The sequence below is a fragment of the Rhea pennata genome, chromosome 1 (genome assembly GCF_028389875.1).
Source record: "Rhea pennata isolate bPtePen1 chromosome 1, bPtePen1.pri, whole genome shotgun sequence".
Lineage (NCBI taxonomy): Eukaryota > Metazoa > Chordata > Aves > Rheiformes > Rheidae > Rhea > Rhea pennata.
In genome coordinates this window covers 1,539,321-1,551,348 of record NC_084663.1, presented here as the reverse complement: position 1 = coordinate 1,551,348, position 12,028 = coordinate 1,539,321, and the positions used below count along the sequence as shown (strand labels likewise).

General features: G+C 48.8%; 1 protein-coding gene across 3 annotated transcripts in view; it reads right to left on the bottom strand.

The window, feature by feature from the left end:
• Positions 1 to 12,028, bottom strand: part of AHCYL2 (adenosylhomocysteinase like 2) — a 112,241-nt gene that overhangs the window by 48,822 nt on the left and 51,391 nt on the right. Inside the window, exon 1 of one of the 3 annotated variants that reach the window (XM_062579856.1) lies at positions 3,686 to 3,763. The exons of the other annotated variants lie outside the window; for them this stretch is intronic. Coding sequence (XP_062435840.1) covers positions 3,686 to 3,742 — 57 coding nt within the window. The 5' untranslated portion in view covers positions 3,743 to 3,763. Of the gene's footprint in view, positions 1 to 3,685; positions 3,764 to 12,028 lie in introns of those variants that run through there. 3 annotated transcript variants of the gene reach the window in all.

Below are 12,028 nucleotides of genomic sequence, written 5' to 3'. Positions count from 1 at the left end.
TTAATAGCTTACGCTTTGCAAACTCTCAACCCAGTGTATTTCTAACTCACTTTCAGCACTGCACTGAGGCTGTACGCAGCAAAAATACTGGACCGTGGCCTAAAATACTGCAAGCTCTCACCTAAAAATTTACTGTATTTTACTAGGATTGAGATGATTTTGGTCCTCAGATCTCTGAGGTAATTGCTAGCGAGGACTGAATCGTGGTCCCTTTCTATCAACCATTCCTCTTGCCCTACAGGCTCAACGAGATCAAGCATCCGGGTTCAGAGAGTCTGGGAATACTTCACTCATCCATACCTAAAAGAAACTCCCCAAACGACACCCACTGCCAGGCTGCTACTTCAAATAAAATCCCCCTGGGCCAACATCAATCGAGTTGCAGGTGGAAGAGGTTCTGTAGGTAAAACTAAGCTCTTCTGACACCTTGGTATTTATTTACCCTTCCAGGATAGCAAACAGGAGCATCCACATCCAACGCACGATCGACACGAGCACAGCCATCCCTGCTGTAACCGGAGGGATGAGGAAGGAGGCTTTCAAAAAAAGGAAAAGAACAAAATCCTAAACCCAGTGGACCTGGGTGGACAATGCCGAAGGAAAAGGAGCGGAGAAACATCCCCTCTCACTCCCCAGCTGTAAAACAGATCCCGTCGTCATCCCTGGGTCTGCTGTTCACAGCAGTCCCATGACAACGCCAGCAAAAGACGAGAAGTTACTTACATTTTGTTTCAAGTTGCTTAGGCAACAAAAGGGCAATTTGTGTTTTACAATTAAAAAAAAAGAAAATGTAGGATCACAGAAGTCAGGGATGGAAAACACCTCCTGAGTCATCACAAGAAACCAGCACGTTACCTCCAACAGTAAGTGCATTTCCTACCGACGTCGGCTCCTTAGAGAGCAGTTACGGAAAACCACATCCGATGGAAACCCGGGGTCCCAGGGTGCCCGGGCACATGTCCTGCCGTCACCGGCACGGCAGCTCAGGGAAGCACCGTGGCCCACAGCCAGCCCCTGCAAAGAAATCCTTCTGCTTCAGCTGGGACGGTGCAGGAGGGAAATGACCTTCCCCTTTGGCAGCAGCTTCCGTTTAGATTAGATTATTCATAAAAGGATTTTCTTTTATATAAATCTGATATTAATATGCTTTCTAAAAAGCATTTCTGGATAGTAGTTTGACAGTTTTGCTGTCTAGAAGACAATCTAGAAGAACAAGCTTTCCCCAGAAAAATTGTTTATCACTATAGGGAAAGGCTATACTGCTAATTATCTAAAGATTTTTAAAGATTACGTAATTAGAGATTATCTAAACTATCACTCAATTACAGAACACAAAATTACTGAACCCTCCCCCAAGCAGGCACTTACCAAAGTCAAAGCAGCATTTCTACCTCATGCATTCACTGGTTGCAGAATTTTAAAAAGTCCAGATTCGAAAATCCAGACCCTCATTATTTTCTTCCCATCTCCACCGCACAGAAATGAAGTTTCTTATGGGCTCCCCTGAATAGAGTGAGTAAGTATTTGCTCAATGCTGATGTTAAGTCCAAGTCATAGACTATACATGAGAAGTTGACACTGGATTTTCTACCCAGCTGGGAAATACTATGACCTGCAATTTGGTTCACAGCAGATTAAATGACTTTACTTTGTATCGTTCCTCGGGCTACAAAACTCCAATTCTCCATCACAGCCCAGGAACAGTTCAGATCTAGCGCCACAAAACCCAGATCATACCAGGGGCTCGGCAACAAACCATCTTCCAGCCATAAAAGTCACAGACTACAGGAGAATTTGCATTTTAAACTTTACACACCACTCATACTTCTGATAAGCAAGGCAAAAGGGATTATTAATCAGTCAACTAAGTGTTCATATTATTATTCTGTAAGTAACAAAATTGGTGTTGTGTTAAATGTAGGATCTTGGTCAGAACACTTCTTAAACCTTCGCAAAGTCCCTGAATATTAAAATATGGGGATAAAAGACTTATGAATGCTAAAAATACATACCTTAATGAAGATGAGCATCTTACAGCCTCGGCTAATCATTACTTAAAATGTGGTTGTTCACTTCCACATTCTCCTGAGATACCACACAAAATGCAAATTAGCTGAGTTAAAATACTGATTGGAGGTTGGAGGACCTAACTCTAAGCCCTTTGTAGATGCAGCTGGATACCAGAGCAGCTTTAAACCATCTTAAAAAACACACATCCACACGGCAAAAAGAAGCATAAGAAAAAACATTCATTTAAACCAAGTTTCTGTCATACAGTCCTGATCTCAGTGGCATTGAATTCAACCTCATAAACATTCATAAATCATAAAGGAGGAAATTACGGAGGGGGATAGAGCAGCAGTGAGAGGTTTTTGCTTGCTTTTATATGGGACTTCATACTTTACAAGCTGCTTTGTAGCACAAAATACCCACATTTGAAACAATAAAGTTGTATGTTATGCAAAATTTTATCACTACTAACCTTAAAGTGCAAAATTAATTTCCTTTTTGCTGATATAAATATGAGACCATCTGGGTCAAAGAATGAGAGAATTCAGTTCTATAAAAACCTAGTATGTACCACAAGAAGCAAAATGATAAACTTTTATTTTAAAAAACGAGCTGGCAAAAATCTGCAAAGTTTAAGAAACGTACGCTGGAGGTACATAATGTTGGATACTAAGGGGAACAATGAAGTTCAAATCAAATCAGCATGCACACACTGCATATATAGATAAATAGCAGAGCAAGAATATCTTTAAATGGGCATATGAGAATCCAAAGTTTTTATTATAGTGACCTAAAATATTTTTAGAAGAACTACCAAGAGCCATGACGTTAAAAACAGAGATGAAAAACACGATCAGAGACCTAGGAAGGAAGATGCAATGGACACCGATAGGGAATTTGTTCAGTGCTTCTGAAGTGCCATGAACATCTTTCGAACCCAGACACGTTGCACAGGCCCTTAGAGGACACATGAAGCTGACCTCCAGCTATGCAACCGCTTCTCTTCCAAGCGCTGCCTGCTTTTTGGAACAACGCTGTTATACTTTCAACTACTTTGGGAGTTCTTCCCATCAGAGAAGCAAAGCAGAAGAAAGTTTATCCTGATATTTGCTAGTCTCCATTCCAATCTCATAAATCATCAACATGAAGTCAAGCAGCACATGCTGCTCTAAGGACAGCAGCAAGTAACAGGATTTTGTTGTTGAAATTACACTTGTATTTTGTAAAAAATGAATCCTGCTTGATAAAAACGATAAAGTAGTCAAAATAGTCTTTCTGTGATGATCTTGCAGCTGATGAAACCATCTTCTGGAACACATTGCAACGTTTTTCCTTCTCCTCCTCCCCACTGGTCTCAAACTGCTAGAGGAATGAGCTCTTGATATAACGTATCCGCAAGACAGTGAACCACATCGGGGACCACTTCCTACACCGCCGGAGCGTTTACGAGACAGTTCATGGTGAAGAACAACCCTGCCCTGGTAGACGTTGTCTAACGGGTCTTGGCAATCTCCGGCTTTAACGATTCTCATTCTTGCTGAATGCCACCATACGCAAATGCAGAGCAAGACCTGAGCCTGGCCTAAGGTCTCCTGAGAAAAAGCTGCTCCCTTAAGAAATGCAATAGCAATTAGTTGGCTACGTGGTAATTAAAATAATAAACTAAATAACTCACCATCCATTCTGGCACGTGGAAAGCAGAGGTGCTCGCACCGCTGTCCCACTTCTCCATAACTGAAGCTTTCCAAGCAAAAGGAACGGCGACCGGCTACGCGAAGGGCCGAACGGCGAGCAGAGCCCAGCTCGGGAGCCGGGCTCCAGCTGCTCGGGCAGCTTGGGGCGCCGAGGCGTCTTCCAGCAGCGGCCCGCTCTTCAAGTCAGCCTCCCGAGCCAAGTGTCGGGACGGAGGCGGCCAGCTCCAAAAGTTCACTCAGTTCCTCATCTCTCTTTAAAATCCTGCATCGGATGAACTCCTCCGATCCGGGTCATTTTCTTCCGTGGGCATTTCATGGCGACCCTGGCTCTGCACGACTTCCAGCACGAGCTGGGAGCAGCGCGTAAGCCTGGCAGCCTCGCCGTCGCGCGCGTGAGCCATCTATCAGAGCCTGCCTACGCCCCTGGGCCCACGTCACCGAGACGCCGCGACCACGATCGATAAAACCCTCCCAAAGCAAGGTCAAGGAAGCACACCTATTTCCAGGGCTATACGTCCCCTCGAATGAGCAGCATAGCCGGCACCATTGAAAGTTTGTGCAACTTCTGAGCAGAACAGTAGATGGACACCTTGAACGCTGCAAGGACGTTCTCGGCTTTAACATCAGCGCAGGCAGAAACGAGCTGCACGATCCCACGGGTATGCGCAAACCAGATAAACGTTTGGAGACGCTCTGCAATCAGCCGGGTCTCCGGAAAGAGGAGCAGCGAAGCATCTGGTTTGCGCGCAGCTCCCTCTGGCGAGCGCTCGGCCGCCCCGGGAAGGGCCGGCTCCGCGGCCGGGCGCGGGCGGCACGGCAGCTTTGCTGCCTCGCGCTGCTGAAGACTCGAGCTGGCGTTTCAAATTCAGCTGCAGCCACGGCGGGGGGTGGCCCAAGGCAACGCCGGGTTCTGCAAGCAGCTGCTAAGGAGCCATTTTGCCCCCTTTTGCCTGAACCCGTTCTGATAGTTTAACATTTCCACTGACGAAGCAAACGGGGGCAAAGCTGCGGTTGCACTGGCACCGTGGCTTGGTGGAGCCAGCTGGGACCGCGATGGAAACTCCCATTCCCTGCCAGGAACCAGCCGGCTGCTCAGGGGACGCCTGCTTGCACAGGCGTTTCTCTGTTCTACTGAAACGCGCTACCTGCGCTCCAGCACAAACGCGCTTCGTTAAGCGAAGCTTTTCATTTGGTGTAACGTTCTGCAGAAAGGTCCCCCCAGCGCCTCTGCCCCGGAGGAAGGCTGCCGGGGGCTTTCTCCACCCACCTCACTCGCCCGCAGAAAGCTCTGCGCGAGAGCAGGTGAGCGCAGCATCGGTTTCTGCTTATTTGCTCCTCTTCCATGCGCTCTAAGGAGCCGGGCTGCCACAACCACCGTCGGGCACGGCATCGCTCACGCCTGCCCCTCGGGCGCCCTGGAGGGGCAGGAGATGTCTGCACTAGATGATCTCCAGAGGTCCATGCCAACCTCAGCCCTTCGGTGACTCTGCTGCAAGTCCGAGAGGTGCAACCAAGTCTTCCGAGCAAAGGCACCCAAGAGCAGAGTCCACTCCTGCGTACCCAAGCACGACTGAGGTCGAGCAGATGCATTTCAACTACATCGTCTAATTTGATAATTTGATTTACATAAACTGGAGGAAGTTTTGTTGTTGTTGTTGTTTTGTGGGGTTTTTTTTTTTTGTGTGTTGGCAAGCTCACCCCTCCAGATTGAAAGAAGTTTCTATTTAGCACTGCCTTCAAGCTTCGGGATATTATTTTCTCATCTCCAAGCAATATTACGTTTAGCTTCAGCCAGAAAACCCTGTTACGGAGGCATTCCCTTGAGCAAACACCCGGCCTCCACGGCTGGCTGCTTCACCCCCTCCTTGCAGCGCGAGCGACTGCAGCACGCAGCGGTCCCTCGTCTGCCACCAGGCCGGCGGCTCACGCGCTCCCCCTGCACCCCATTTTCTGGCGACAAACCTACGTTCCTCTACGGCCGGGAAACCCCCCCCAGAGCGGCGGGTTTGCTGCGCTCGTGCAAAATGCAGCTGTGAGGCTCCTCAAGCCGCCGGGAAGCCGGGCGCTCCCTGTCCTAGCGGGAAACCGCCACGTCCCGCCGGCCGCGCCAGCACCTTCGTGACCTGAAAGCAAATCCCTCCACCGAGCAGCAACGTACTATAATTCTGCCTCCTCCCGCCGCTTCGTAAGGTTCAGCAGGAGCAGGCCGGGCACCTGCTCTTCCGGCCGACGTGCTCTCTGGAGCCGGCTCCCGCGCGCTTTGCTGCTGAAGAACTGACCCCCAAACCACGTCATATACTGCCGGTGCCGTCGGCCAGCCAGCTTCGGGTTCAATGTCTGTTCAGTGCAGGGAGCTTTAGTAATTCGAAAGACAGAACTCTACATAAAATACGGAATTTTGCTTAAAAAGGACTGGCAACTCAAAAACTAGACATGCCAAAAATAGTGTACCAGCACAGCAGGCTGCAAAAATAGATGTGTTCTACCTGCTGTGGACCCCGGGGACAAACAGTTCAGGCTTCTCTGAGCGATGCTTTTCCAGCCTAGTGTAAGAACCGTAAAGGGTCCGTGCCCTCCAGACGCTCGGGCGAAGGACGCTGTAGAAGCTCAGTCCTGCTATTCGCTGACACCTTTAGCGGAAGCGCAGGAATCTACTGACTTTCTAATACCACAAATCGCGTCAACCTCCCCCCCCCCCCCCGCCCCGGTTATTTCTTAAACTTACCTTCTAGCTTTCAAAAGACTTAAATAGGGAACACTGACAACTGACTGCTGCTTTTGACAAAACAGGAAAAACACTGCTTGCTACGGGAATTTAACGGCAGTTAATAATCAAAAGTGTCTCGAGAGCTGATTACAAACACCGGCAACTCTTGCGCAGGAGTTTTATATAACGCAGGTTACTAACAAAAGGCTAAGATGCATCAGACACACAGGGGTGGCATTTTTCATTCAAAATTCATGAAGTGTAAAACCTTTCAAGTTTTGGACAAATATCTGTCACCAGAAATCTCAACAATGTATTTGTCTGCACAGGACAAATGCTCTGTTCTGTCATTTCTCCTTACCCTAGGCCTTGCAACCTTATTTTAGCACCAGAAAGATAGAAAAAGGTATCCTGGCCTATGACTATTTCAGTTCTTTCAAAGTTTTAAGTGAAAAGAAGCCTTATGCCAGTTTTCATGGGGAAAAAAAATTCAAAAATAAATGACCCAAAGCCCTCCAGCACGATAAAGCAGGGACTGCTTCAGAACGGCCCAGAATCAGCTGATCTCATGGCAAAACTCAAAGCAACTTTAACAGCTTGTAGCTGTTTAGGGCACCAAGTCCGTAATGAAGGAAAATCTTCGTGTCGCCATACATTTCAGGGTAGAGAAGGGAATATTTGGCTTTGCCAAATGAAGCCCTCCACTGAAAAGCTGGGTAAAATTTACGGACGGCTTCTGCGTTGTTGCAGCAGAGGCAGCAAAACGAGGCAGCCCTCGGAAGCGCCCGTACTCCAACCGTTAAAATTAAACGGTGAAGCAGTTTAATGCCAGACGACTGGCTGCAAAAGCTCTCCGCAGACACGAGGGGGAGCGAGAGCCTGCAAAGAAAGCGGCGAGTTTGGGCTTCTGCCCTGACCCTACGAGAAAAACGACCGAAAACTGCGTCTTTCAGGACTGCCCCAGCTCAAAACAACCACCACCACTAAAGATAGACGGGTACTTGTTATTTTGGCTCAGAACCGGTCGCTGCTTGGCCCTGCAAACTGCACAGGGCTCCAAAGAGGGAGCAGGGGAGCAAGCGGCGTGATGTGGGCACCTTAAACCAGCACTGCCAGGCTGCACCACCACACCGCTGCGCTCCCTTATTTTTCTAGTAGATGTGATGTTTCCAAAACATACAGACAAGGAGAGAAGTGAGGAAAAAAGAAAGGAGGAAAAAAAAAGTAGATTTGGAAGGGTTTCCAGGCTCTTCTGTGGCACCTATAAAACCTGCTCATGTCAGCTTTTCACCCCGCTGAGCTTTTACGACTGCTTACCGGGACTCCAAGGCTCATTTTCTCACTAACTTATTCCATTCTGTCAGCTGCATTTCACCCTCAGCTTTCCAGGCAGCCCAATTCTCACGTATGATCTATTATATCTGAAACATCGACTTACTTTCCTTAGTAACAAACCGCTTGCAGAACCTGCTGCCTGGTGCTGCAGGGCCCGGACCAGCCTCCCAGGCACGCGCAGCTCGACGGTACAAACACGGGCAAAGTTACGTCTCACGATTTGGGAATTATGTTTATACCTAAAAAAAAAATAGGCCGTTAGCTTGCACAAGGGTTTCATATGAGATGTTAATTAACAGTTAAAAGGGTCATTTATAAATCTACGTCTCTTCCCTTCCTAAGCAGCAGTTTCTAAAGGCGTGAGCGAGCGCCGTGACACTCCCCTTCCTTGCTTCGGTTAAAACCCAAGCCGGGGCTCCCTCGGCTGGCCGTGCGCGGCCGAGGGCGGCTCTCGTGTCACTGCTTCCCCCAATCCCGCCGGGCCAGCGTCCCCCCCTGAGCGGCTTACGGCAGCGCGGAGCCCGCGCGCGGGGCGATCCAGCCCTCCCGGCGCGCGCTCGCAGGAGCTCCCTCCTCGCCGCCTTTAAGCCTCTTCTGAAGAGCAGCTCTCCGCTGCGCCGCGCGGGGCGAACGCGCCCGCCGGGGCTCCTCCCGGCTCGGCTGCATCTCTTCCACCAACCGTCCGCTGGCCGCGGGCTGGGAGCTTCTCCGGGCAAGTCCTTCATCCTCCCGAGTTTCGGGAGAAACCTCTAAGGGCGCGTGCGCAGCACAGGAGCAACTCTTACACTTCTGCAGCTCCGTTAAACCAGAGGACCTCGATCTTCGCAGTCCAGGCAGCCGCGCGAGGCCAACCTGGGGAGAAAGCGAGCACCGCCAGGACGGCGCGGACCGCGGGAGGCGTCGGGCACCACCTTTAATCTTGAGCAAAGCACTGCAGGACGGGGAGACCCTCAGCTGCTCGGCGCTAGGCGCCAGATCAGCACGTTCAAGGCCTTGGTACTAAGTGACAAACGGCGAATTATTTTCTGCTCCCTTTTTATCTATTTCTTTTTAAATAAGAGGAGGAATATTCCCAAACAGAGCAATCACACTTGCACACAGATACTGTTCACAGAGCCTGCTTCATCGGAGAAAATTTCTGGTGGATGAATTTGATTTTCCCACGAGGCTTCAAAGACTCCAGGGACACGAAGACTTCCACGGTCAAAACCATGAACCGGTTCAAGCAGAGTATGGATATAAAATAGAAAAGCAAGGCAGCACCATAGAAATTCCTGCCATTCTTGATATACAGGATCACGCCTGCTATAAATAACTCCGAAATACTCTCTCTCTTATACCAGAAGTAAAAGATAAACAAGCTGAACAGACAGAGAGAAGACCCTGCCCCTTGGGAGCAGTCTGAAACGTCTCTGCTCTCCCGAGGACACAAAGCCAATGCCCCGAGCAGTAACATACCGGAACGGCCGCGGGATCCCCAGGGAGAGGCATCTTACTGCACGCTTGCCTGCACTGGCCTCAGGTTGGGTTATCTGAATACCTAAGCGCTGAAGAATTTCCACATTTTCAGCCTTTAACAAGACCTCGACGCTGCATCCTTCAGACAGCCCGTTGCCAAGTAAACCTCACGTCCAAGAAGAGTAAAATCTGACACGTACAAAGCAACAACAAATATTCAACAATTTCTATGAACGTGATCGCGCCGAGGCCTCTCGACTGAACGAAGAGCAAGGAAAAAGGCCTTCAAACACAATAGCTGGGAACTTTCTATGAATATAGGAAGGATTCTGCCACCAGGAGTTACCAGAAAGCAGTCACATGAACCTGAGTCAGGAAGGCCTGAGTTCGCGCGGAAAGAACGGCTGGTCCATTGGTTAAGCCTGTACAGCAGCAGGTTTTAAACGGCTTCCTCAAAAAGAAAAGCAACGCTCAAAGAAAGCCTGTGAGATCGAGCACACGCAGCGCAGAAGCTGCCTGCACTTACGTTTCTCACCGAGACGGCCGCGTGTTCGAGCAACGCGGATCCCCCCGGATGAGGCGCCAGGCCACGAGCGCATTCCTGCTGAAAGCAGGCAGTACCTGGCTTTGCTCTTTCCCAAGCAAAAGCCCAGCCGAGAAGAGCAAACAGGTCTACAAAGCATGGCGCAGAGGAACGCGAGCTCAGCTCCTCGCGTCCGTGGAGGCCCAACGCGCTGCGGGGAGCAGGTGCTGATCCCTACCGGGGCAGCAGGATGAGGGAGGAAAGAAGCAAGCGGCTCATCTTTGGAGTTACTCATCTCCACCAGCCAAGCCAAAAGCTCACGATCAAATTGCTTCAGAAAGCCCCAGCCAGCTCTCTAGCAAGGAAAGAGGCAAATATTAGTCATATTTCTACTGGAAGACTCCCAGTGTTACAGCACATAAAGCACACGGGAGACTTTCCAGGCTAGCAGCAGTCTCGAGAGAAGATAAAACTTTCAGCATGTTTCTACGTTGGCAACAGTTCAGGGAGCTGAAGCTGGTACTGGCTGTCAATAGCCATAAGCAAACAGGTGACGAATTTGTACTAGGTGTCCAGAGCCAGCGGGGCTACACTGAAAAACTGAGATGCTAAACAAATCCAGCGCTGACATTCACGTCGAATTTGCCAGGCCTCTCGTCTTGAAAAAAGTAAACTGAGTCTGTAGGCGCCTGGCACCAACTCTGCGATATAACTTCTGAAACTAGAAGTTAGGTGGGTGCACAAGGGCCTCTCTCACCCGGCTGTAAAGCGGCTGACGCTGTCCCAGGACAACAGCAGGCGTCATGCTGAGCGAGAAGAGCCCCCGGCTCTCTGGCTGGAAGAGGGACAGCGTGGAAGAGCCGGCGCGAAACCGCAGCGCGGGTGCTGCACAGTGTCGCCCCGAGCAGAGCAGCTGAGGAGCTGGCAGCAGGAAACCCGTACGGCTGAAGCTCCGAGGCCATCGGTCTGCTTCAAAGCGCTGCTCGAGGACTTCCAACATTCACACGATCCATCTTGTTCACCAGCAGACTGGTCAAGCTATACTGGACCCGCTGGAACACAACTCAGCTCAAGACACTTGCTGTTTAAGATGAAGGTGTACTATAAGAGTATTTATATTTCAATATTCTTAGACTTCCAGCTTTACTAAGGTATTAGATCTATCACTTGGTAAATGGCAGCCTTTTTGAAATTACTTTAAATTTCATCCATTTGTAGAAATATTTTAGCAGCTGGAGCTCTGAACTGGCGTTTGTACTCATCTGCAGCTCCGCTGGCTTCCTGCGTGATCTGTAATACAGATCCCTCATTTACCTGACTAGCTCCTCTCTGGACAAGAGCAGTAGCATCTTTCTCTCACATGGGAAATAGGTTCAAAGAATAGACGTGTTCAGGGTATTATCGACAGGCATGAGATGCTTAGGGTATTCTCCGGTATTGGAAAAAACTTGAAAGTTGCTAAAGAAAGATTAACTATTCAATTTTCAACATGGCAAATACTGGGGAGAAAGAGGTTACACAGAGTAGGCTGAAGCAAAATTAGAGCTCTTAGAGATAAATATATGCCTACAGAAGAAATCCTAAAATATGCACAGCCTGCTTTCCAAGCAAGGCAGTCAAAACCAGAACCACGGGGGTCACTCAAGAGTACATTTGATAATATCCTCAGGGATATGAATATTCAGCAGGAGGTAAGCCTGGGTTGAGGAGCTGAACAGCTTCTGTTCATTAACTGAAAAGCAGGAACTGAACTGGTTGATTTCAAATAGGTATACAGAGAGATAGATAGGTATACATATATATACGTGTATATGAAGAGAGCGTGAGAGATGTTTTTATGAAAATAATTATACCAACATAAGAAGCTCCACATGATGCTTTCATGCTCTGTCTTTGCATTCTCCCTGTCCTGTTTCTTTATCTTCACTACATATAGGTCTTTCTTACAGATCTCAGTTGTGAACTTCACCAAGTTGATGACAATTCCGCTGTCTCACCCACGTTCAGCATCACTGTCAGCGGTCAGATATGCTAAAGTCCAGATTGCAGACTGTACATTACTTTGAACAGTTGCCCCCCTCCAAAAAAACCCAGAACAATAAACTTCTGCTAAAATTTAATTTGGAGAAGGGAGGAGAGGCAGGAGAGGAGAAGGAGAAAGGCAATATTGCTGCAAGAAAGCACCTCCTTTCATTGACCAAGCAGGCTCTTGACCCAATTCTAGCAAACACACTACACCTGTGCATGAACCACCCCATGGAAAACTTGATCACCTACACAAAAAAAGGCTACTAGGAAAAA